The sequence below is a fragment of the Aricia agestis genome, chromosome 20 (assembly GCF_905147365.1).
Source record: "Aricia agestis chromosome 20, ilAriAges1.1, whole genome shotgun sequence".
In the NCBI taxonomy this organism is placed as follows: domain Eukaryota; kingdom Metazoa; phylum Arthropoda; class Insecta; order Lepidoptera; family Lycaenidae; genus Aricia; species Aricia agestis.
Genome location: NC_056425.1, coordinates 12,607,067 through 12,630,647, shown reverse-complemented (window position 1 = coordinate 12,630,647; position 23,581 = coordinate 12,607,067). Strand labels below are relative to the sequence as shown.

The 23,581-nt window shown below is 38.9% G+C and overlaps 1 protein-coding gene across 1 annotated transcript; it reads right to left on the bottom strand.

Annotated features, from left to right (window-relative positions):
* Positions 1–215: 215 nt before the first annotated feature.
* LOC121736943 (hemocyte protein-glutamine gamma-glutamyltransferase-like) lies at positions 216–23,214 on the bottom strand. The gene is made up of 15 exons (XM_042128418.1): positions 23,116–23,214; positions 20,039–20,113; positions 19,595–19,725; positions 17,360–17,481; positions 11,638–11,770; positions 10,906–11,089; positions 9,140–9,357; positions 7,687–7,896; positions 6,582–6,801; positions 5,893–6,051; positions 4,121–4,241; positions 3,291–3,399; positions 1,980–2,140; positions 1,422–1,613; positions 216–637 (listed from the first exon to the last, which is right to left on the bottom strand). Exons 2-15 carry the CDS (start codon positions 20,107–20,109, stop codon positions 545–547), a joined length of 2,124 nt encoding a protein of 707 aa, XP_041984352.1. The 5' UTR covers positions 20,110–20,113; positions 23,116–23,214; the 3' UTR covers positions 216–544.
* Between the last annotated feature and the right edge of the window lie 367 nt (positions 23,215–23,581).

Below are 23,581 nucleotides of genomic sequence, written 5' to 3'. Positions count from 1 at the left end.
AAATCGATATCAGTTATATAATTTATATAAAGTAAATAGGTATAAAAACTAAGATTTAAAATTGTATAAAAGTTTAATTTTCCGTTTACATAATTTAAATGCAGACTAATTCACAAAAATATAATAAAAATATAATTAAAAGCTACCTGTATAAGTCTTAGACATAACATAAAATAAATTCTCTTATAAATACTGTAAAAATACTCTATTATATTCTAAGGGTAACAATGTATTTTATGACTTTTTGTGTAAAATATTATAATGTAATCTTATGGCTATGGCGTATGGTGCAAGTTTAGAAATATTTTGTTCAAAATTTTTATGGGTGCTATAATACGATCACCAAAAAAAAAGATTCTTAGAAATTAATTGACATTAGCATTGATTTCGATAAATATTAACATTTGCTCGATAACCTACGACATACTTATAAATTGACTTAATAATGTGCGGGTAAAACTGATTTGGCAGTTATTAGCGATTAAAAATTACAAAACTTCTTTCATCTTGCCTTACCCTCCTCTATTATATTTTTAATCTTTGTTTATCCTTCCATAACCTCTGTGGAGGCGGCACCGCTGATGTCCTTCAGTTCGTTTGATTTATATGTTGTCACTATGTTGATCACTCCCAGTTTCTGAAATGTGAATTAAATAAACAAATTAATTTTTGCCGCCCCTATGTACGAACTCTGCCGCCATCCTAGGACGCTGCCGCCCCCTCTATGACGCCATAGAACGCTGCTGCCCATGGCCTATACTGCCCATACGTAAATCCAGACTTTTTTTATGAAATAAGGGGGCAAACGAGCAAACGGGTCACCTGATGGAAAGCAACTTCCGTCGCCCATGGATATTCGCAGCATCAGAAGAGCTGCAAGTGCGTTGCCGGCCTTTTAAGAGGGAATAGGGTAATAGGGGAGGGAAGGGAAGGGGAGGGTAGGGAATAGTTAAGGGTATTGGGCCTCCGGCAAACTCACTCACTCGGAGAAACACAGCGCAAGCGCTGTTTCACGCCGGTTTTCTGCGAGAACGTGGTATTTCTCCGGTCGAGCCAGCCCATTCGTGCCAAAGCATGGCTCTCCCACGTACGTTTTCTTTTTTTTATCGTTGGGGGAATGCATTTACGCATCCCCGGGGCATGGGGAGGACCACCGAGGTATGTGGGACTCCCCGGGGCGGACGCAATATCCGCACCCGGGACTACCCACTAAAACCCCAACGGTGTTCCTGCTCCTGAAGGTGGGAATACGGGAAACGCGTGATACACGACCGCAGCCCCACCTGCCTCTTTGGGCTCCACTCGTGGAAACACCACATTCCGTACTCCGCGACGATGCGCTGGAACACCTAGCGCATCGTGGCCTACCCGGGAACGTAAATCCAGACCTGGACTAGACATAAGCTAAAGTTAATACTCACATTAGGCACAATAGGTACTTCCACCGCCACTCTCTCTCTGGGGCCGACGTCGGGTGCGCCGAACCGCAACGTGCGGCCGGCGATGGCGGATGACGTCACGCGGAATTCCCCCCCGCTGAGGGGGGTGTCCAGGGGGTTGATGAAGGCCAGCTCAGCGGTCGTGGGCTGGTTGATGATAAGGTCGTCTGCGAACTGGGGTTAAAAAAACTTGTTGAAAACAAATATGTAAACTAAACGCAGAAGGCCGCCCGAAATTTTAGCTCATTAGCCTTACGTGTGTTAGAATTTAGGAACACCAGTCCAGTTTCTTATCCTGCACTGGAAGAGTCCCACATATCTAAGCAGACATTTCCAGTCGTACCTAACGTCGGGAATCCACCAAGGATTTCCACCCGAAAAAGGGGTTTTGTAGACAAAAGGCGATGATATAGATAAAGATAACGCATATTTGTTTTTATTTCGAATTCTGAGCTTTCGTTTTTACAGTTATCTGCTACTAACACTTGGAGTGCTGACATTTTAACCAAAGGCGTTATAATCCTGGTGCCATCTGCTTACCTTAACAATGATGTTGGGCTTGAGTATCTGGAAGTCGTCGTCATCGGCCCACGACTGTTTGGTCTCGTCGACGATGGCCATGGCGGAGATCTTGATGTTGCAGTACTCCACCAGCTTGGGCAGGTACTCCGCAGAGGTGATCAGGATGCTCACCTCCTCGTCTGGAACAGGCAAAATAAGGACAAATCATACATTTATTTTAAATTTGGCAATTGAGTCTTTATTTTTATTATGTTGGTATATACTTAGCCATGAAGCACTTAGCACTAGATACTGAGGACCAGTATAAATTATAAAGACGTGACAAAATGAGCAATTCAAAACCAAACTTTATTTACTAGGCTACACAAGATACACATGATAGCCTTAGCAGACTTATAATAGGCCACAGCTATCCTATTTAAACAGCTTACTACGTTATTAGGTACGGATATAAATATTTATTTATTTATTTATTTATTTGTGTTAGGAAGACCAACAGCTATCAATAAAAATAGTAAATAACTTATACTAGAAAATAGGAAGCCAATTACAGGTCCTCACAAATAGATATACAGGATGAGTAACAAGTTCAAACATAACAGGCGCCACATACTACTAGGTATATTACAATGTGTAAAGTGAGACTTATTACTAAAGAGTCACAAATACTAAAATTTAAGCCTATACGTAAACATATTCTAACGTAAGTAACAAACACCGAATAAGGCCAATAAAAGTGACAGTTGTATGACCAAACATTACTGGAGCAAGTATTCATAAAGCAGTCGCTTGGCTTTCACAATGCTAGTAGAAAACAGGTCTAAGTCTAAAGATTTAGAAATATTATTAAAGTTATTACCTGCGCGCAAGATAAATGAATTCTTACGGTAGTTAGTCGAAACTACTGGTACAAATATAGGGGGGTTAAATCTAAAAATTCTAGAGGGTACATTTAAATTAATTTTTTCTAAAATTACGGGAGAATCAATTTTATTGGAGGCAATCTTTAAAAGAATTTTCTTTTATTCCATGAACAAATCCATCCTTCCTCATTACTTGATGAGTGGCAGTCTTCTACCGTGCGTTTTTCGCGTAACTTTCTGCCGCGCACTGTAAAACCTATGGTAAAACTCTGGAACGAACTGTCGCCAGCAGTATTTCCGGACCAATAACTAAATTATTACAACGTATCGGTAGCTCTTCTAATGTTGCGAATGTCCGGGCTACGGTAGTTGCTTTTCATCAGGTGACCCCTCAGTATGTATATGTATTATCTATGGGTGACCTGTTAGCTCGTTTGCCCTATAAAGTCCATAGAAAAAAACTCACGTTTCCCAGGCCCGACGAATATCTTCCCCTCCTGTTTCTTGATGACCTCAGATCTGACGCCGTTGTAGAACACGCTCGTCGCCGACAGAGCCGCTTTTATGTGCCGGGGCTGGAAACAAGAGGTTCTTTAAATCATACAATTAACCCATCGATCGTGGAATAACCAATACCATGTTCATTGTTCACAGTCTAAAATATTTTAGCGAATTGTTTAAACGCCGTCCGTATAATATAGGATGTTTTACTTGGAGTGCTGGCTGGAGCTTTTCCAAATAGACGGCTCGTGTTTCCTTTTTATGCGATTTCGTGACACGATAAAAATATAATTATTAAAATACCTAGGTATGGGACGGCGGGGCAAAGGGTAATATACAGTATGTAACAAAAATAAGTGATAATACTTTAGGGTGTGTACGTGTTCCTTGTAGAGAGTTCACTGTGAAAGTAGCAGCGCTGAAAGACGAAAATTTTTTTTCACTTTTGTATGGGCAAGGGCCCGAGCGTCACGAATTTCCTCATACAAAAGTGAAAAAAAAAATTAGTCTTCTACTGTGTTCATGCTGTTAGTTCTACTGTGGTCATGCTAAAGGGATTGATGTTGGGATCGACCATGGGCGACGGTAGTTTCTTTCCATCAGGTGACCCATTTTGATCGTTTGCCCTCTGATTATTCGTCTGACGTCGCGCCTCACGTCGCAGACAATAGGTGTTTAGTGTTTTAGTTTTAGTGTTAGTTTTTAGTATGATTGTATGTATGTTAGTCTATAAGGTATTTATAATATGGGCCAAGATGCCTGAGTTAAATAAATAAATAAAAAATAGTTATTTACCTCAGTAGCATTGTTCTCGATGTCCACAGTGACTCGGAAGTCCTCTCCGATCTGCACCGCGTCGATGTCTCGTAGTTTGAACTGGATGTCGTTGGTCAGGTTCGCTGCGACGGCGTAGTACCTGGAATTATAGAATAATATTTATAGCTATAAATTCCTGGACTCGTAGGAGTTTTTTTATAAGATTGTTGTACTCGCTAAGTTAGTTTCTAAACCGGTAGTACAGCTAGGTAGGTTCTAACTTCTAAGTTTTAGTAAATAAAAACGTATCATTGCAACGGACTCTACATTTTAAGTTCATACTAAACTTCGAAAAATGTACTTTTTATGGAATTGATCAAACTACTCATTTGGTTGAGTCATAGGCGTAGCCACACTGGGACAAGCTGGGGCGCTTGCCCCACCCTGGCTCTGACCTATAAGATACCTAACTAAACAAAAAAAATGTTTTCAACTCACTACAATCATAAATAATATCCGTACAGCCCGACAAGGCTTTAAATGAACGTGGCGAAAAAAGGAACTAACGCTGCCATCATACAAAAACGTCATTTTTGACAGTTCTACATGCCGTATAACATTGACATATCCCGAGTACCGACCAAGTAAGCTAGGTCCGCTATTTGCCTGTTAATCAATTTAACTGATGGTACATGCAGCTCTGGATCTAGGGGGGGCAAGCCGGGGTCTGTGCCCCGGGCGGCAAATTCAGGGGGCGGCCAAATTCATACTTCACGGACCAATGGACAACTCATCATTGACCACGTAATAAAATATATAATAGCACAAGTACAGCAATTTCATGGTCATATCAACTTGACCGATACCCTGAGCGCGGACTGCGGAGTGAGACGTGCTGCACGAACATTTATTATTCGCGAGGCGCGTAGGCATACTCTGTTAATTATATTATACATAATTTATCCTACATAATATTGATAGCTGAAATTATATGGATGATAAAGGTGAAAATAAACATAAGTAGGTAGGGGGGGGGGGGGGGGGCATGGGCGTATATAAGGGGGGGGGGTCCTGAGGGTCCGGACCCCCCACTTTACTATCCATCTTACTTGTCCAATCGACAATATAATATAATTGTCATCGATTGTCATCGGCGAGCTACATATTGTATTTTTTTTCTATTTACAATATAATAAAAAAATTTATACCCCCCCCCGCTTATCAAAGCTATGTATACGCCCGTGGGGGGTGTCATTTTTCAGTTTTTGCCCCGCCTGAAAAAAATTGAAGATCCGGGGCTGGGTACATGGTTTATTCATTTCAAACGTGAGAGTTCATCCCAAAAACATGACATGGCGGAACATCTAAAAGTTAATATATCATTCCAAACGTGTCAGTATAGATAGTGGAAAGGCAATAGCGTGTAAATACCTAAATTGCCTGCGGGATACACACATTTTCTCGTATGCCGTCAAGCCCGGTCCGCGGCAAAAAGCGCCAGCAAACACTTGTCATCTGTCAAGTGTCAAAGATATGTATTCTTCGTCTACTTCCGACAGTGGTGAATTGCCATATTATGTTAAAGGTTCATCCAACGGTTGATGAACAGAAACTTCCAAACTGAGCTACATCCTAACAGTGGAAATCAAACACAACACAAATCCAGAGTGTAATTTGAGAACTTATTATTTAATTATTAAGGAAATATAATATATTAAATTATAACAAAATTAAGTGCACAAACAGATAGCATGACATAGATAAAGCTTCCAAAAGCCTAATTTGTCTTCTACAGCTACAACTATCCTCACCTTTTAGCCCTCTCAGAGTGCCGCACACCGTTCATAAGAGCCAGTCGCTCTGACGCGGAGCCCTCCTTATACTTGTACTCGCTGATGATGTCCATCCTGTCTTTGTCGCCCAGGGGGTCGAACACGAAGGGTTTCTTTGTGAGGATCATGCGCCCGATGCTGGAAGTAAGGGTTGTATTATTATTTATTACACACATTAGGTTGTATGCAGTAGTAGTAGTAGGTGTTCTTTAGTCAATTTCGGCAAAAAAATATCTTTAGCTAGTTAAGCAAGTTAAAGTAGACACAATTCCTAATGACGCGACGAAGTATACCATGTTCCTAAGTAGGTATGTAAACATCTCTTTAACGCTTCGTACTGAAATTCGCTTTGTTTTAGGGAGAGTAAATTGGAATACTATTATTCCTCACACTTTTCATTCGTTTTGGGTCCCAAGTCCCAACACGGCTTTATTACGACTACATACCACCGAATACTAATTACACTGAGAGCCTGTTTCACCACTTCCTGATAAAGTGCCGGATAGGCTATATACAACTTATTTGATTTGACAAATTCTCTATACTCTACCTGTCAAGTTAAGTGGTGGATAGCCTATCCGGCACTTATCAGGAAGTGGTGAAATAGGCCCTTACTCTACCGCTACCGTCATTATATCCATAACAAACACCGCATAACCAAAACTTACTGATAGTTATTTGTATCCACCATAGAGAAGCCGCTCTCAGCCTCAGGGTCTCTCCTCCACCGCATCAGGTCGGCGTTGACTGACGCCAGCATAAACTCTACATCGTAGTTGACACCAAGCACACCCTGCTTGATGGCTTCCAGCGGCGCTGGACCGCATTGGAAGGTGCCATCTGATGTCTCTTGAGGCGTCGCATCAATGGCCTGCCAGCCACCATAGCCTAAAGAAATGTAACGTATATCACTGGATTTCCGAAGATGTTTTTTTTATAACCAAGCTAGTTTGGCATAACGCCTCCGTGGTCTAGTGGTATAGAGCGCGGCTCTTGACTCGGAGGTCGTGGGTTCGATTCCCGCGTTGGAGAAATGTTATTTCCAAGTTTGGTTAGGACAATGCAGGCTGGTCACCTGATTGTCTGACAAGTAAGATGATCCATGCGTCGGATGGGCATGTCAAAAGTCGGCCCTGCGGCTGATCTCTCGCCGGTCGTGTCGGTCTTCAGTCCCACTGGGTTATGAGAGTAAAGGAATAGAGAGTGCTCTTGTGTCCTGCGCACACACTTGGGCACTATAAAATTACTCCTGCGTGGCCTGGTTTCAATGAAACCGACCACCGTCACCGAAACCGGTGAGGGAGCTATTATTATAGTTTGGCATTTTCAAAGTGTGTACCTATACTCTTCCTAAATTTTATGCACGACGTGTAAAAAATCAGGCGTAAAGGGCGCAATAGGGCGCAAGGCTAAATTTACGTTCCATTCCATTGAGACAATCAAATATTCAGCTTCAAGTATTGTCTTAATCAAACTTAAAATATTTTAGTGGCTTCGACATGGGAATCGAACCCATAACCTGCTCAAGAACCAAGCTCTGAACAAATAGCCTAGGGAGTAGTGGCTAGGGAGGCGTTTAGACAATAGTGTAACGTAAGGTTTTGGCTGTTTCTGTATCTTTTATTGCTCTAAGTTCTAATCCCTACACTCTAGAGTCTAGAGTCTTGTCGACGCCTTTGTCACAATGGTCTAAACTTGTGGTCTTGTCTAGACTCAAAACCGTTTAATGACTATAATATTTACACCACACAAAGCGGCTACTCTCTCTCTCACCTGGTGGCAAATCCGGTCGTGCCATCCACACATCATTCCACACGTGGTAGTTCCATATGGAGTCTGCTCCTCCGGCGGGGTTGTTGGGGTCGAAGTCCAGCTCCTCCATAGTCTCGCTGTAGTACTTGTCCACTGTCAGCGAGTTGTTCGCGTCATGAGCTGACACCAGGTTGGAGACGACGCGCGAGGGTATGCCCAGAGCTCGGCACACTGGGAATGGATTGAACGAAAATTAGTGTCGTTTGTCAGTACACAAATTATCACCCAGTATCAATGGACCGGAAAGAACGGACGGACCGGTCGGAAGCGCTCATGAAAATCGGTTGACGTCCTTGGTATCTAATTAGACCAATATAATATCTACATACCTCTCACGTCAAGCTTTTAAGTTTTGTGGTCGGGAGAAGGGCTAGGAAGCCATTTAAATACTCCTTTTTAAACCACAATAAAAACAGAGAGGGGTTCAAAGTTTGATGTGCCTGTTAATAGTTCATCATCGTCAGCTCACTCACTGGTGCAGGGGCTTATCAGCTAGACGCTAGTTTAAGCTTAAATCTAGTTGGAACTACACGTCATATTGAAGCAACTTACATAATATACTCACATTTATTTAGCACTGATTTACCTATGTACCACAAAATCGTTAAACTAAGAAATGCATAATCCTTGAATAACAAGTAGCTAGCTAAGTATTTAATATTCATCGTGTATTTTGTATTTTAATCTTGATTTGAGAATAAATATTGCATTTTAAGGTCGTGAGTGACATCTGATAGTGATGAGAGAACATTTGCATATTTATTTGTCTTGTAAAACGGATAAAATTTAACAATAATAAGAATTATTTATCTGCAAGACAAAAAGCCAGTCCTATAAGTTATGCAGTAATAATATTATGTTATACTTATAATGTGACATTATCTGATTGAAAATACCTATGCCTGTTTAACATTGGAAGAAATAAAAAGTTGTTAAACAAAGACAGAACCCTCGCTTGTTTAATCTACTGGGATAATTATTATATTATTGAGAAGTATAACTCCTTAAGTGTTATCACTGTACTCGTCTTCAAATGCTACAGTTTAAGCAGCAGTGTTTTCTATGATACTTAGTACCACAGGTTTCTTATAAAGTCATAAATTGATTGACGTCGTACAAGTTAATGGCCTTAACCTGAGCATTTACGATCGTATTTATTGCTTGAAAATTACAGTGAAGTCATGCATATAAATGCAAGTTCATAAAGACTTTAAGCAAAAACTACTTACCTACTACATACTTAAATATCGCTACCGACAAGTGAATATCTTAGCTATTGTTGGTTACAACTACACGTCATCATCATCATCAACATTACCATCATCTGCATCACCATCATCATCTGCATCATTATCATCACCATCACCACCACCACCATCACTATCATCACATCATCATCATCATGGCCACTCACCTGTAGTAACCACCCCCGCGAATACCCAGCACTGTCCATATGGCACCTCCGCCTGCGTCTCCAGGTATTGCGCCAGGATGTCCACGGAACCTGTCCATTCTGCCGGAGCAGTTCCATCGTCATACTGTCCGTCCCATCTGCCTATCAACACTCCGCCGTCGTCGTTGGAGTTTACGATTCGGGAGATGACGCGAGCCACTTTCACTGGGTCGCCGCGGCTGGAAATTTAGTAAGGTTAGTTTTGAGCGTAGTTCTATAAGATACGGGGTATTGGAGAGGTATACGCCCTTCAGTCCGCCGACGCTGCAAACTGCGAAAACTCTGCGAAACATCAATAGAGCGAGATGCAAAATAACGAACGAACGAATTATAGTCTCATCGGATAAGTGACAGGATGAGACAGAAACTCGGTTCGCCGCTGTTTCGGTGGACTAGAGGCGATAATAACCAGAATTGCCGGCACGGTTGTGTAGATATGACTATTCTACACGCAATGAGCAATACCAAGTAGTACACCCCTCTAGATCTCTACAATTTGTTCGTATTGCAGCTGTTAGAGCTACGCAGCGGTGCTCAGGTGCGTTGCGTCGCGTTGTCGTTGGAGTGAAATTACGCGTATCACATTTGGTAGTGATGCGCGTCAACGCTTGACGAGATGGTGACAGTACATTGCATCAGCCACCTTACCACTAACTTCTACCACTAATATAGACACGTAAAATGTCGCTGTCCTTTGTGGTTTTACTAAAATGCTAATCTGATTATTGTGGTATTTGTTATGCAGATTTTAGATACTTTGAGCCCCAGGAAGGGATACAAAATAGGGATTTTAACTTTTGCGTTAAACGAGTTTAAAACGCAACAAAGTTAGGAGCAACTCGTTACTATAATAACCGGCTTATGACTGGACATTAAGGTATTATGTAAGAAACCATTAAGTAGGTACTTGTTAACATGAAGTACAAATATTTATTTTGAATCCACACAATCAATAGTCAATAATAACTTACTATATGAGCAATAATTACTCATGAATAATCAAAGATAAAACATTCAAGCTGGGAGCACCACAGCATCGAACTACAGTCAGGGTTTCTTGGCGGACTTTATTAGCCCAGCATTAATACTCACTGGCTGAAAGAATTTCCTAGTGTCCGACCGAAGGTCTATTTTTGGCCGAAGCCGAAGCCGAAGCCGATTAATCGGCAATCGCCACAACCTTCGGCCGAAGCCGAAGCCGAAGGTTTATAATATTCTTAATCTCTCGACTTGCAGTAATTAATTTTTAACTGACTTCAAAAAAGGAGGTTATCAATTCGACGCGTATGTATGTAATATTCCAGAACTGACGTGTATATACAGATATTCGTATGTTAGTCTGTAATCTGTATCAGCGTCTGAACAAATGTGCCAAATTACAAGTGTAAGTATGTATACGTATGTTTTTATGTTTGTATTAAGTATTTGACAGTGACTCCATGCGGCCTCTGCATACACAACCGGTCCATCGCTCTCTCACGACTCACTCAGTCTTTTGTTCAATTTCGACGGTTGCTCGGACCTTCGGCCGAAGCCAAAGGTTTCGCCGAAGGTGGTTTTTTTGGACGAAGGCGGCCGAAGCCGAAGCCGAAGCCGAAGCTTCGGTCGGACACTAGAATTTCCGCACGGTCCACCATGAACATGCAAGCTGGGAGCGCCACAGCATCGAACTGCCCATACAGCCAGGTTTTCTTGGTGGTCTTAATTGGTCCAGCATTAATACTCACTGGCTAAAAGGTATTTCCGCACGGTCCAGCATGAACATGCAAGCTGGGAGCACCACAGCATCGAACTGGCCATACAGCCAGGGTTTCCCGCGCGTGGTCCTGATTGGTCCCACCCATACTTTGCCGATGTCGTTCTGGATGTATTCTTGCAGGAGGTTGGTGTCTTCCATGTAGGTTTGGTCGTCTGTGGAAGAGACGGGGATTTTATTGGCATTTCTGCTTGGTATCGCCCTTTTGACTCTATCTGTCTCATAAAGATATTATACCTAGCGGGGAATATACCACCGCTAGGTATATTAACTTTATGATCTGTCTACACTTGATGCTGCCCGTCAAATTCAGACGTGGGAGAGCCATGCTTCGGCACGAATGGGCCGGCTTGACCGGAGCAATACCACGTCCTCACAGAAAACCGGCGTGAAACAGCGCTTGCGCTGTGTTTCGCCGAGTGAGTGAGTTTACCGGAGGCCCAATCCCCTACCCTATTCCCTTCCCTACCCTCCCTTATTCCGTTCCCTTTCCATCCCTACCTTCCCCTATTACCCTATTCCCTCTTAAAAGGCCGGCAACGCACCTGCAGCTCTTCTGATGCTGCGAGTGTCTATGGGCGACGGAAGTTGCTTTCCATCAGGTGACCCGTTTGCTCCTTTGCCCCCTTATTTCATTAAAAAAAAATTAAAACAAATAAGTTAGTCGCCATTTGTCCGATCTATCTTTATCTGAATATCGTACCAGGATTCCACGGGTTGAAAAGTATGTAGAGGTCATTATCATAGTCGAAGATCACGCGGGCGTCGGAGCCTTTCAGTCTGGTCACTACTCGGAGAGCCCAGTTGCCGACAGGTAGGGTTACTGGTGTGGATACCTGGAATAAAATAATATTGATAAGTAAATAGTTATCAGGGTTAGTTCGGATACAGGGTACGTCCGGATAATTCAAGTTTACATTTAATTAAACTACAGTTACGACACGGTATTACAGTTGGCACTTTGCGGTTGCAGTGCACGTGACCATACGTCCTGCTTTGGGCGGGACAGTCCCGCTTTCAGACAGTCTATCCCGGTGTCCCCCCACGAGGCCCAAATTGTCCCGCTTTTGCAAACAGATCAAGCGACAATTTAAAAGTATTTTTATATTATTATCATCAAATCAAAATATGAAATCCTTTCTATCTCTGTTAGCTACCACTTTCAAGATTTTTCGCAGATAAAAAAGTTGTTTGTCTTATCAAAATGAAGCAACTCACAAAAATTTGCTTGTTAGTAATAAAAAAAAATTGTTCTAGGGCTCCTTGACTATAAGCCCGCCATTACACGCTAGAAAAAATATTTGCTCTCAGCTACCAAATCGACGAAGATAAATTGTAATTAACTATGTACTTAATTTAAGTAATTTTTCCGTAATATATTTTATCTGTCGAACAATATGCAAAATCATAATATTATTTATTAACATATTAATGTAATTATATGCTTCGACCTTCCCACTAACCTGTTCTGTCTACACTTGAGTTTTTGTATAATAATCGTCGTCTGCAAATTTAAATTGACGCAAAATGGTTTACCTTCTGTCAGAAAATAGAGAAATATAATATTATTTTGAACTTTAAACGAAACAATTTTGTATGTCGAGCCTTACATTATTCCAATCTAGTAATATTGGATTACTGCAGAGTAAAGAATTTGGAAATCTAAAATGTTATGGCCGGCTTACATTATAAAAATAAAATAAAAATAAAAAAATCTTTATTCCAATTTTTAACATTACACAACCACAATAAACAAAAAATACAAAAGAGAAAAAAAAGTGTACATGAGAGATTGTGAAAACAAAGAAAGCACTATCCTAAAATAAAAGTAACAAAATTTGCATATTTAAACAACATAATATTTATGGCAGTGCAATGCCAAAAAATAAGGAAAAGGGGAACGCTCAGGTTTTGACAGCGACAGTCGCCGCTGTCCCTGGTCTTCCGCGAATTATCTATTCTAGAGCTGGATTGGATTACTGGATTGGAATAATGTAAACCGGCTATAATATTATAAACTCGGCGGAGCAGCAACGGAGGCATACAGTAAAAAAAAATTAAATTTGATTTTAGGTGGTATTTAATTTTTTTTAGTTTCCAATGTCTGTGTTGTGTACTAAAACTCGGTCTCCTAGTTATTACTATAAAATAACTATAAGGGTCTTTAACCAAGTTGTCTTAATCTGAAGTTGTATATTGTATTTTTCTGGAAATAAAATTATTTGTATTTGGAAGTATGCAAATTCTTTTTTCATTATAAAAACCTACCAGTTAGATAATTCTTAAGTGCGTGTCCGTTAGCAGCTTATAAAAGCTACTTGCTTAGCGTGTGTAGACGCCATAAAAAATTTGAAAATTAAGCTTCTAGACATAGAGTATACATTATAGCAAGCTATAGAGTGCTTCTAACAAGGTATGAACTGTAAGCACGAGTGTGAACATATTTTCCTATAAGCGTCAAACGATGGCGAATGGAACATCACTAGACTTGCGTTATACGTTTGACAAGTATCTATAGAACTTCTGCTTACGATCGGCACAACGGGGAACGAGCGATGCGCGCGCTCTATAGCTTGCTAATGTATACTCTAAGCTTCTAGAGGCAGTTTTGAGTGACTTGACAACTCTACAATCACACGAAAAATATAGCGGCGAAAGTTTGTATGTTTGTTACTTTTCAAGCAAAAAAAATTGGACGATTGCTTCTTGCGTAAGAATATTCGTTTAAGGTTATTTCCAATTAAGTGTAAAAGCTCATTTTGACTAGTTTTAAAAAGCTTACAATTTTGCTATACTTAACTCAGATCGAAAAAAAAACTTTAAGACTTACATTAATTTATTGTTTTTTACATCCGCCTACCGAAATATGTTAAAAATCTTACCTACTTATGTTTGGAATGTGTTTACATTTTTTTAGCAGTTACCGTAGTGTGGCAAAGGTCGCAACTTACCGAGTCATCAATTAGGTAAACTGATAATAACAATTCACATCCGCAAATATTAATACGTTTTTTCCATTATTACTTAATTAAAATATATTACGACGTGCTATTAACAAAAAAAACTTTTTTTTTTCAAGTCTCAACCTACTCTACCTAGATTATAACTTTACCTCATCTACTTTATAAAACACGGTAGTCTATCCATACTTATCCATACTCATAATTATTATTATAATATTAGAAAGTGCGTCTGTCTGTCTGTTACCTCTTCACGTTTAAACTGCACAGTGCATAACCGATTTCGATGACTTATGGTAATTGGTATAGAGATCCCTGTAAAATTACTCAATAATAAGTACCTACGGTCTACTTTGAATCCCTGGAAAGGACATAAGATCCTATTTAGCCCGCAAAAATATCGGGTTCGGAGTTGGAGGCGTCATTTAGTGCTTTTTATCAAGAGCAAGATCTAGACCACTGCTTGCTGCTCTTCCTATACTTTGCAAATTTTACTAGGCGGACTTATGTTAGTCTGGTTTATCTTCTTTTTATTTTAAATATGAACGGGGAAGATGCATGACAATCCATGGATATTATTATAAGTAAACCGCGCAGAAATAAGCACGTTTTTTTAGAGATCCACATTGTGTTACAAAACATCTGAGACAGTATAGCGAATACCTGATAAACTCAGTAAAACGATAAAAACTCCGATACTCCAAAGGAGTGGTGAACACACTGAGACGGGCCGTGCCGGGGCTCAGCGTGCTGGGGCTCATCGAAAAAATCCGCCTCCATACAATTTGTATGGAAGCGGAAATCCGCTGCGCCCCGACACAGTGTGCGATACAAATTGTATGGAGGCGGATTTTAGCCCCGGCACGCTGAGCCCCGGCACGGCCCGTCTCAGTGTGCTCACTCCTTAAGGGTGGGTTGCACCAACTTTAACTATATTACTAATTTTAACTACAATGCAAAATGTCAAATCTTTGGTTAAAGTCAATAACGGACGGTTGACGATAACCTTAAGCTCGACAAGGCTTTAAATGAACGAGGCGAAAAAAGGAGCTAACGCTGTCATCATACAAAACCGCCATTTTTGACAGTTCGCTACCAGCAGCGCCCCCTCCCGCGTTCATTTAAAGCCTTGTGGGACCAGCTGTCATCTGTCAAATTCTGTGGTCAAAGTTATAAAACACCATAGTTTTTTAGTTCGATTCTATTATGAATATTATAAATAAAATATTTAAGTAGTTTTCATGATTTCATAATAAACTAATAAAAAAGATATATTTAATCATGTAGGTACATTGTATGTAGACCGTGGATTCTGAATAGACCGTTTGCCTCAAAGACTTCTGTTTAAACTGAATAGAAGTATTTGGTTTGCCTAAATAAAACTATTAGGTAATATAGTATAAATAAGAAAATAAAATTTTCCTTGTTTATACTTTATTTTTGTGTGGCAACAGTGCGTAAAATTTACTCGCGTACCTATACATATATGTATAAATTATATTTTTTTACTTTTGTATGGGAAAAGTCATGACGCTGAGGCGCTTGCTTGAAGTGCGAGTCGTACTCGCGCGCGAAGGGTTCCGTACATAGAGCAAAAATAGGCCAAAAATTGTGTTTTTTTTTTGTATGGGAGCCGCCTTCAAAACTTTATTTTATTTTAAGATTATTATTAATTATTAAATTACACATAATATAACTAAGGGCTTTGTGAAAATTTCAAGTGCTTTATTGATTACGAGCAAAAAAAGGCCAAAATCACGTTTGTTATATGGGAGCCCCCCTTAAATATTAATTATGTTTTATTTTTAGTATTTGTGGCAACAGAAATACACAATCTCTGTGAAAATTTAAGAAGTCTAGCTATATCGGTTTTTGAGATACAGCCTGATGACAGACAGACGGACAGACATCGAAGTCTCAGTAAAAGGGTCCCGTTTTTACTTTTTGGGTACGGAATCCTACAAAAAACTATTAAATAACCTCAAAGCTCTGCGACTTTTAAATGCTATTTTTACCCAGATATGATTTATTTCAGCCGCATACTTTTAAACTATTTCAAATACTCCTATTTTTGTCTACTTATGATGTATTTTAGTCTTTTAATTTTTGATGATACATTCTCCGCTTGCCAATAAGTATTTTTAGCTTCGATTCCGCGAAGATGAACTCATTGCTTCAATGAATTTGTTTGTCTAGCACTAGACTTTAGTTAGTAACACAATTGATTGCAATATGCATATTGCAAGTGAGTAATGCAACACCAAGAGTGCTGTTTTATAAGGACTAGAGATCGCCCAATGGTCGAAATTCGACCTTAGTTTCAACGACATTAGGACTACTACGTTTAATTTGCAAAAAAAAAAATGACTTTATCATATTTTTTTTCAACTCTCGTCTCTGGGACTCTGCTGATCTCAGACTGGCCGTGTAAGCATTGTCTAATAGTATCTAAGATTCAATAAAAAAACTATAATCCATTTTCAATTTGTCAACTTGTTGTCAACAGACTTCAACCATAAATAAAAGAGTATAATTCGTACGTATAGGCTTGTCACTCAAAAATCTGTCATTTCTTATGTGTGTGTGTTGTAGTGTGTGTAATGTTTTATTTGTTAAAAAAATGTATGATACAAGCATAATTTTAAAATAATATTAGTTCGATGCACTCCTTCACCATATAAACTATAACTGTGCAAAATTTCATTCACCTACGTTTCCCCATTTTTCGTAAAAAGGGTTACAAAGTTTTTCGCTTGCGTATTAATATAAAGATTTATGTCTCGATGTTGATTTCATAAAATTATCAATATCTAGTAGATACTATCGCGCGGAATTGGCAAACGGTAAGACTGTACTAGAGGTTTCCCAAAAACGAGTTACTAAAAATATACAGAACATCTACAGCTAAGTGCTAACAGAAAACTTCCTACCATAGCACTTTTAGGCTCCTCTGCAAAAACAAGATAATAATATGATAGCTTTAAAAACAGAGATAACTGAAGAACTTAGTGGAGTTACGAATCTCTGTGTGTCGTAGCTCCTTGGGGACCAAATGGGGCACAATCCTGCATCGCGCTATCGAAATTTCAGAATCAACAAATATAACGTCTAATGACTTCATGACTGATAGGGGTTTCGGGCTGACTCGGAACTCGGAAGATCTTCCTTTGTGGCCACCACGCACCTTGCTCTTCGGTTATGTCAGTAGGTAGGTACTGGGGGTTTAACTCTTTAGGGCGGTAAAAAATGTCGTTTATCAGCACACATGCGCCCAACGCGCAATTTAGAATTTGTTGTATGAAATGATGTGAAACCTCGCACATTCCCGCACCGTACGCGCCGCATTTCGTGTATTATGCAGTATGCAGTGCGTTCGACGCGTACGGCGCGTACGGTGCTGACAAAATATGTGCAATCAGCTTTATACTCCAGTAAGAGTATTATGTTCTGTGGCCACTACTGTACCTCGAAGGAGACAGTGTTGTCCTCCTGCACATCCAGAATCTTGGCGCTCCAGGCGTGCTTGTCGGGCACCACGTCGCGCCGCAGGTACACGGAGCCCTGAGTGTCGAACGACGGTTTGTCACCTAAAATTAACCATCACTTAGCTCCAGGGTTGTAAAGAGTCATTGGAAGACACGTTTGGAGTTTGGACTTATCAGGAGTTTGGGATTGAGAACATTTAATTTGCTTATAATTTTTTTTAGTTTTAAGTTCAGGGCAAAAAGTTATATTATGAACATAATTATTATTATTTTGTACTAGCTGTTGCCCGCGACTTCAGTTTATAGCGCGCGATGTCAACAAAATTGGTGTCAAAAGCTTTTATAAAAAAACCCTGGTACCCCTTAAATCAATACAGCTGTGCAGTGAGCACACAATAAGTACTTCATTTTTTTATATTAAACTTTATATTTTATGCCAAATTTTAAAGCTTATTTAGCCCCCCAATTACACAACTTTACCCATAAACTATTTATCATTGATAGGTTTAGCCCCAATTTCACCAACGTCTTAGTGTTAACACTAAGACGTTGGTGAAAACAGCTGTTAACAGCTTGTTAAAATGTCCTGTCTTCTCTTTCATTCATATGAAAAACGAAACAGCTAACGATACTAATTCGAGCATTAACTTTAACAGTCGTTGGTGAAATTTGGTCTTAAGGTTACGTCACTGCCTGCACAGATAAAGTATTGAGTTATTTAATACCGTAGAATAGATATAACAATCGAAAAAAATCGAGACTTAAATATAAGATGATACCACCTCTTATAGAAAGACTTTTGAGCAAGCGATGTAGAAGACGCACGGCGCCATCTATTATGAATTTTTTGAACAAATTTACGATCCTTACAACCCTTTTTCCAGTAAAAAAGTAGCCTATGTCCTTTCTCCAATTTCATTACAATCGGTTCGGTAGTTTTGGCGTTTGGCGTGAAAGCGAGACTGACAGACAGACAGACATTATTTTGATTAATTAAGGGCTGCGCTACACCGGAATGGCAGCGGCGAGGCGAGGTTTTAAAAAGTTTTTAAATTTGACACAAATTTTGTTGACACCGCGCGCTATAAACTAAAGTCCACACGGACGAAGTCGCGGGCAACAGCTAGTTATGAATAAAAACAATAATATATAATAAAGTAGGTATGATTAGTTCTGTTACAATAATGAAGTAAAAAATAAAACGCCATCTGTTTTCATATATTAGAATTAAAATGTTGATTGCATTGATTTATTTTCTGGATGGAATATAGGCCAACACGGTACACTCGAACTCCTTAGAAATGCAGTAGGAGTTCTATAAGATAAGATAGATTGATTATTATTATACCAAGTGATAATATTATTAAACATAATATTCTAACGTATTAAAAATTATAAACAAAAACATAATAACTAATAAGTATGATTAGTTCTATGTTACAATAAAGTAAAAAATAAAACGCCATCTGTTGAATCGTATTAGAACTAAAATGTTCATTGCATCGATATATTTCTGGATTTTTATTATAATATTATACATAAAATATATTTAAGATTTTTGAAATATTATTTTAATACACATCCAAGACCCAGGAACATTGAAAACTTTTTGTTCCGCCTGCGGGACTCGAACCCAGGACCCCCGGGATGAGCGCTGGCCACGCGCAATGCGAATTAATTTTCATCGATATTTTCATGGAAATAAGATATTTTCCCACATCAAAATGTAGCCTATGTCCTTTCTCAGACTCTAGAATAACTGTGTACAAAATTTCATTGCAATCGGTTCAGTAGCTTTGGCGTGAAAGCGAGACAGACAGACAGACAGACAGAGATACTTTCGCATTTATAATATTAGTATAGATGTAAAGCGTTTTGCTACAAGTTGTGTCCTTGCTAATTTTTTGAAGGACGCACAGATTCCGAGATATAGCAAAAAAGGTAGTTAATTGGCACCCTGGAACCGGGGGCCAAGGGCGGCAACCCTACAAACTTAGGGTTTAGTTGGTACTACTAATATATATTCTGTAGTTTTAGCTTCTATTGAGAAGCTTAAGATTCTAAAAATGCAATGAAAGACCCTTAAATTGAAACTTTTCAATAGACTTGCTACCACCTTTTGTTTCTTATGATGCGGACTAAATCAATGTTTTATTGCCGTTGTACACTTGTACAAATCGATCACAATGTCAATTTTCTGGTGATGGTGACTTACCCAGCGTGAAGACCAGCTGCACCAGATCTACCTCCTCGTCGTAGGGCCTGGTGAAGCGCACCACGGCGCTGAAGGGCTGCCCGCGCCGCACTACCGCTACCGTGGGATACTCTTCGTTCACCACCTCGAATCTGGTGATGATGATTAAATTATAATACAGATAGAAAACAGTAACACGGCGAGATAATTTTTTACATTTCAAATAGGCACTTGATAAGTTTATAGTTTTTTAGTTGTTACAGTATAGCACAAAACATCATACTTTTTTGGGATGAAAATTAGCGTATGAGTTAATCCAGAGCGTATAAAACAACCATCGCTTTGATCAAAACCCATTCAGTAGTTTTGCGTGAAGAAGTGAAAAAGTGTGACTTTAGCATAAAAATATAAACAGCCGAACATAGAACCTCCTCCTATTTGGAAGTCTGTTAAAAATAAACCTACTTGAGTGTGTTGTGAGGTTGCGCGTTTTCTTTGGGGTAGAAGTGCACCACGTCTACTTGTAGGGGCTCCATGTTGCTGTAAAAAATAGGACATAATTAATATATAGAGCTTATTAGGGCTGTGCTTATAAAACCTCACCTATAAAATATTAAGTGAACAGGGAGGTGAGCCAAGATCTTTTCTTTATCGCTTCTTTATAGAATCGCTGATCAAAATGTATGGAATTGAAATAAAAGTTAAGACGAGTCGAACGTCAACGTCATATTAACGAACGCGCTTATGCCAATTCCATACATTTTTGTTGGCGATTCTACAACGAAGTGGTAACGAAAAAGTTTTGGTTAAATGACCTGCAGTGTTAAGACTTAAGTAGAGCGTATGTTGTAATGTATGTTGAGCGACTAAACTAATTAGCAGTTTTTAGAATAATAACTAGTTAACTTTTGGTCAATAAAAAAAAAAACAAATATAAAAATTGGTAGATAGATGTTATGCTTTGATATTATAATTGATTACGAATAATTTAATTGAATAATTTATAACAAATAAATTCCAATCGCATTAAAGGTTTTTACACTTTTTTTCGAAAAGTATTTATTTTAAATGCTTAATATTAAGAAAAGAGTTTCCCCTAATTAAAAAAAAAGCTTTATTTACAAAATCTGTAATTGTTCTTTGTGAAACCAACACAATAGAATAATTAAGCAAAGACTAATAATTATTTGCATTCCCGCAACTACAGAATCGAAATTATATCATATCTTTATTTAGCGCGCTGCATTGAAATAGCTGATTATGTGATCAGCCAGTTCATTAAAAATCCAGACGCCTACCTACAGATATGAATAAGTACTTTTGTTTGTCCCAACAGTTTGTTGAAGGCGCCAGTCATTAAGAATAAATTAGGCATTTACATTCATTAAGTTTCGAATAGGATAAACTTTACATTTGGACATGAATGAGCTATTATCATGTTAATTTCTGTTATTATATTTTATGACTTATAGATTTTTTTTGCATGAAAGATTTCTAAAAGATTCCAGTAAGTTAGTACCGATCTTATCATCCTTATTCGAAAACACATTTTTTTTAACTACCTGCTCTTGACTTGAGAACGCCTCAATTACTACTCAATTAAAATTATTTAAATTTACATAAAAATATTATACAATGGTTGTTATTGTGCCTTTAAGATAGTCAATTAAATCTAAGATCAATGTCCTTAGTTTGACCACGGATCATTGAAAACTTTGCCTTTTGGCTAGCCAGAGTGGTCGATTTATTATTATTTTTTTATTATCTAGCTAGATGACGCCCGCAACTCCGTTGCACCAAAATTCATTTATTGTGCGACAACCCTGCATTTTTCAGATAAAAAAATATCCTATGTCTTTCCCGGGACTCAAAGTATCCCCATACAAAATTTCAGCAAAATCAGTTCAGCGGTTTGGGCGTGAAGAGGTAACAGTCAGACAGACAGACACACTTTCGAATATATAATGTTAGCAGTTATTGAATGCTGAATTTCTAAAGGATGCTGCTAGAATATGACTAGGCATTGTTACTTCATGGATAATGGACCATTGAAGATTTGATTTGAATAAGAGTCTAGCGCGGGACAGGATTTTAAATTATAAACGACATATCCCTAGAACAACAGTATTTAGTAGGCCTTATTTTTCAAAAGAGTATCTTATGGTATATTAGTGATCGAAGATCTTATGTCTTTCCCGGCACTCAAAGTATTCCCATACCTAATTTCATTAAGATCGGTTCAACATTTTATGCGTGAAGGTAACAGACAAACAGATAGACTTCCCATGTATAAATTTTTTTTAGAAGGCAGTTCGCTGTAGACCTGACGTCACTGCGACCCATGAGGATCTATTGTGACTCCTTCGCACTAGAGTATCATCCCCAACCCAATACTGCTCATAAATTGAATGATATGGTTGGTGTTGGTGGCACGAATTTCCTCTGTGGACGAGTTTTCGTGGCGACCAAGGTGCCTGTTCCTGCTCTGTAGTAGAGCAGGGCAGTCGAGGAGAAGGCGAATAGGTATTTCATCCTCCTCCTCACAGAATCTGCAAGTCGTTATGATACAAATACCCATTCTGTTTAGGTGTTTGTTGAGCTCCCAGTTAGGCTTCTGGTAAGGATTCTTAATTGGTTCCTACCCAAGGTGAGCATTAATTCTGATAGTTTCTTGTTGAAGTCAGGTTTTAGTGCCTTGGAGTGTTCAAGGCCAGGGGTCTCAGCCCATTGCTTTCTGCTTAGTCTGTGACTCCATTCCTTGAGCATTTGCTTTGTGGTACTGGGATATATTATACCACAGACCGGTTCTGGGCCATATATGAGACTCTCGGCCCCAAGTCTAGTCCAATTTACAATATTAGTATGGATAATATAGAGATAACTTGATAACGCAACGCGGTGTCTATTTTAAAATAGAATTTAGCTTTATTAACTACACAAGGAGAAAACTTTTTAAACCAAGAGCAAGAGCCAGCTCGGCGCGGCGCAGCTCGAAATCGAACTCAGCTTTTTTTTCTACCCACTTTTTTTTCTTTCTTGACATCTTAATGTTATATTGTAAATTAGATATGTAAATTGAGCAGTTTTACATACTCGTAATATGCATATTTGCTAATGCGTGGGTGCAGTTTAGTCTTTAGTGGCATTAATAAGTTTACAAGTTATCTACAATTTATTTTATTGCCTTGATATTTAATTTTGCATATAATATATTTATTCTGAGTAAAAATATATTTTTATCAATAATTATTAATATTAATAAATACTTTAAACGTATTGCTTACAGAAATATAATATTTTTACATATTGCGGTTCGAATTTAGCTAGCCTTTATAGAGATTCCGATTTTCCGATTCTTGCAAGTCTAATATTTGGTAAAAGGTAGAGCGTTATATTTGTGACCATAATTCCAGAAACTATTTTAAAAAGAAAGCATTTTTCAATTAAAAAAATAATAACTCATTTTTCGCTTAGGTTTCCTTTCTTAATTTTTTAAATAGAAAAAAATCAATTACAGAACAAAATAAAAAAAAATACTCACTTTTTTCAAGTTCCCTTTCTGATTTTTTTCCAAAAAAAAACTCAAATTCACGTCAAACAAACACACACTTGTCCGAGTTGCTCGGTGGACGTTGTCGCGGCCACTGATGCTGCGGCGCGCGCGCCGCCGGTATATGGGATGCGCGTGCGCAGATCTACGTATAGGGTGACTACGTGAGGTGGTTCTTGCGGGACATAGTCCAGCAGGGGGATTCACGATTCCCGTTCGACACGGATTCGAAAACTTTACCGTGTAGCCATTGGTCAATGTCTGGCGCGGCGAGCGTTTATTGGATGTCGCGCGATAAATTTTTCGAATCCGAGTCGATTGCGCGTTGTAAATCATAGCATCTGTCTCAATATGTGTCCATATTAATAAATCATAGCAAATGTCCAGAACTGAGTGCTGCACTCTGGCTTTATTTTTATTTTAGAATTAGGAAATAAACTACATAATTGTTAGCTAAC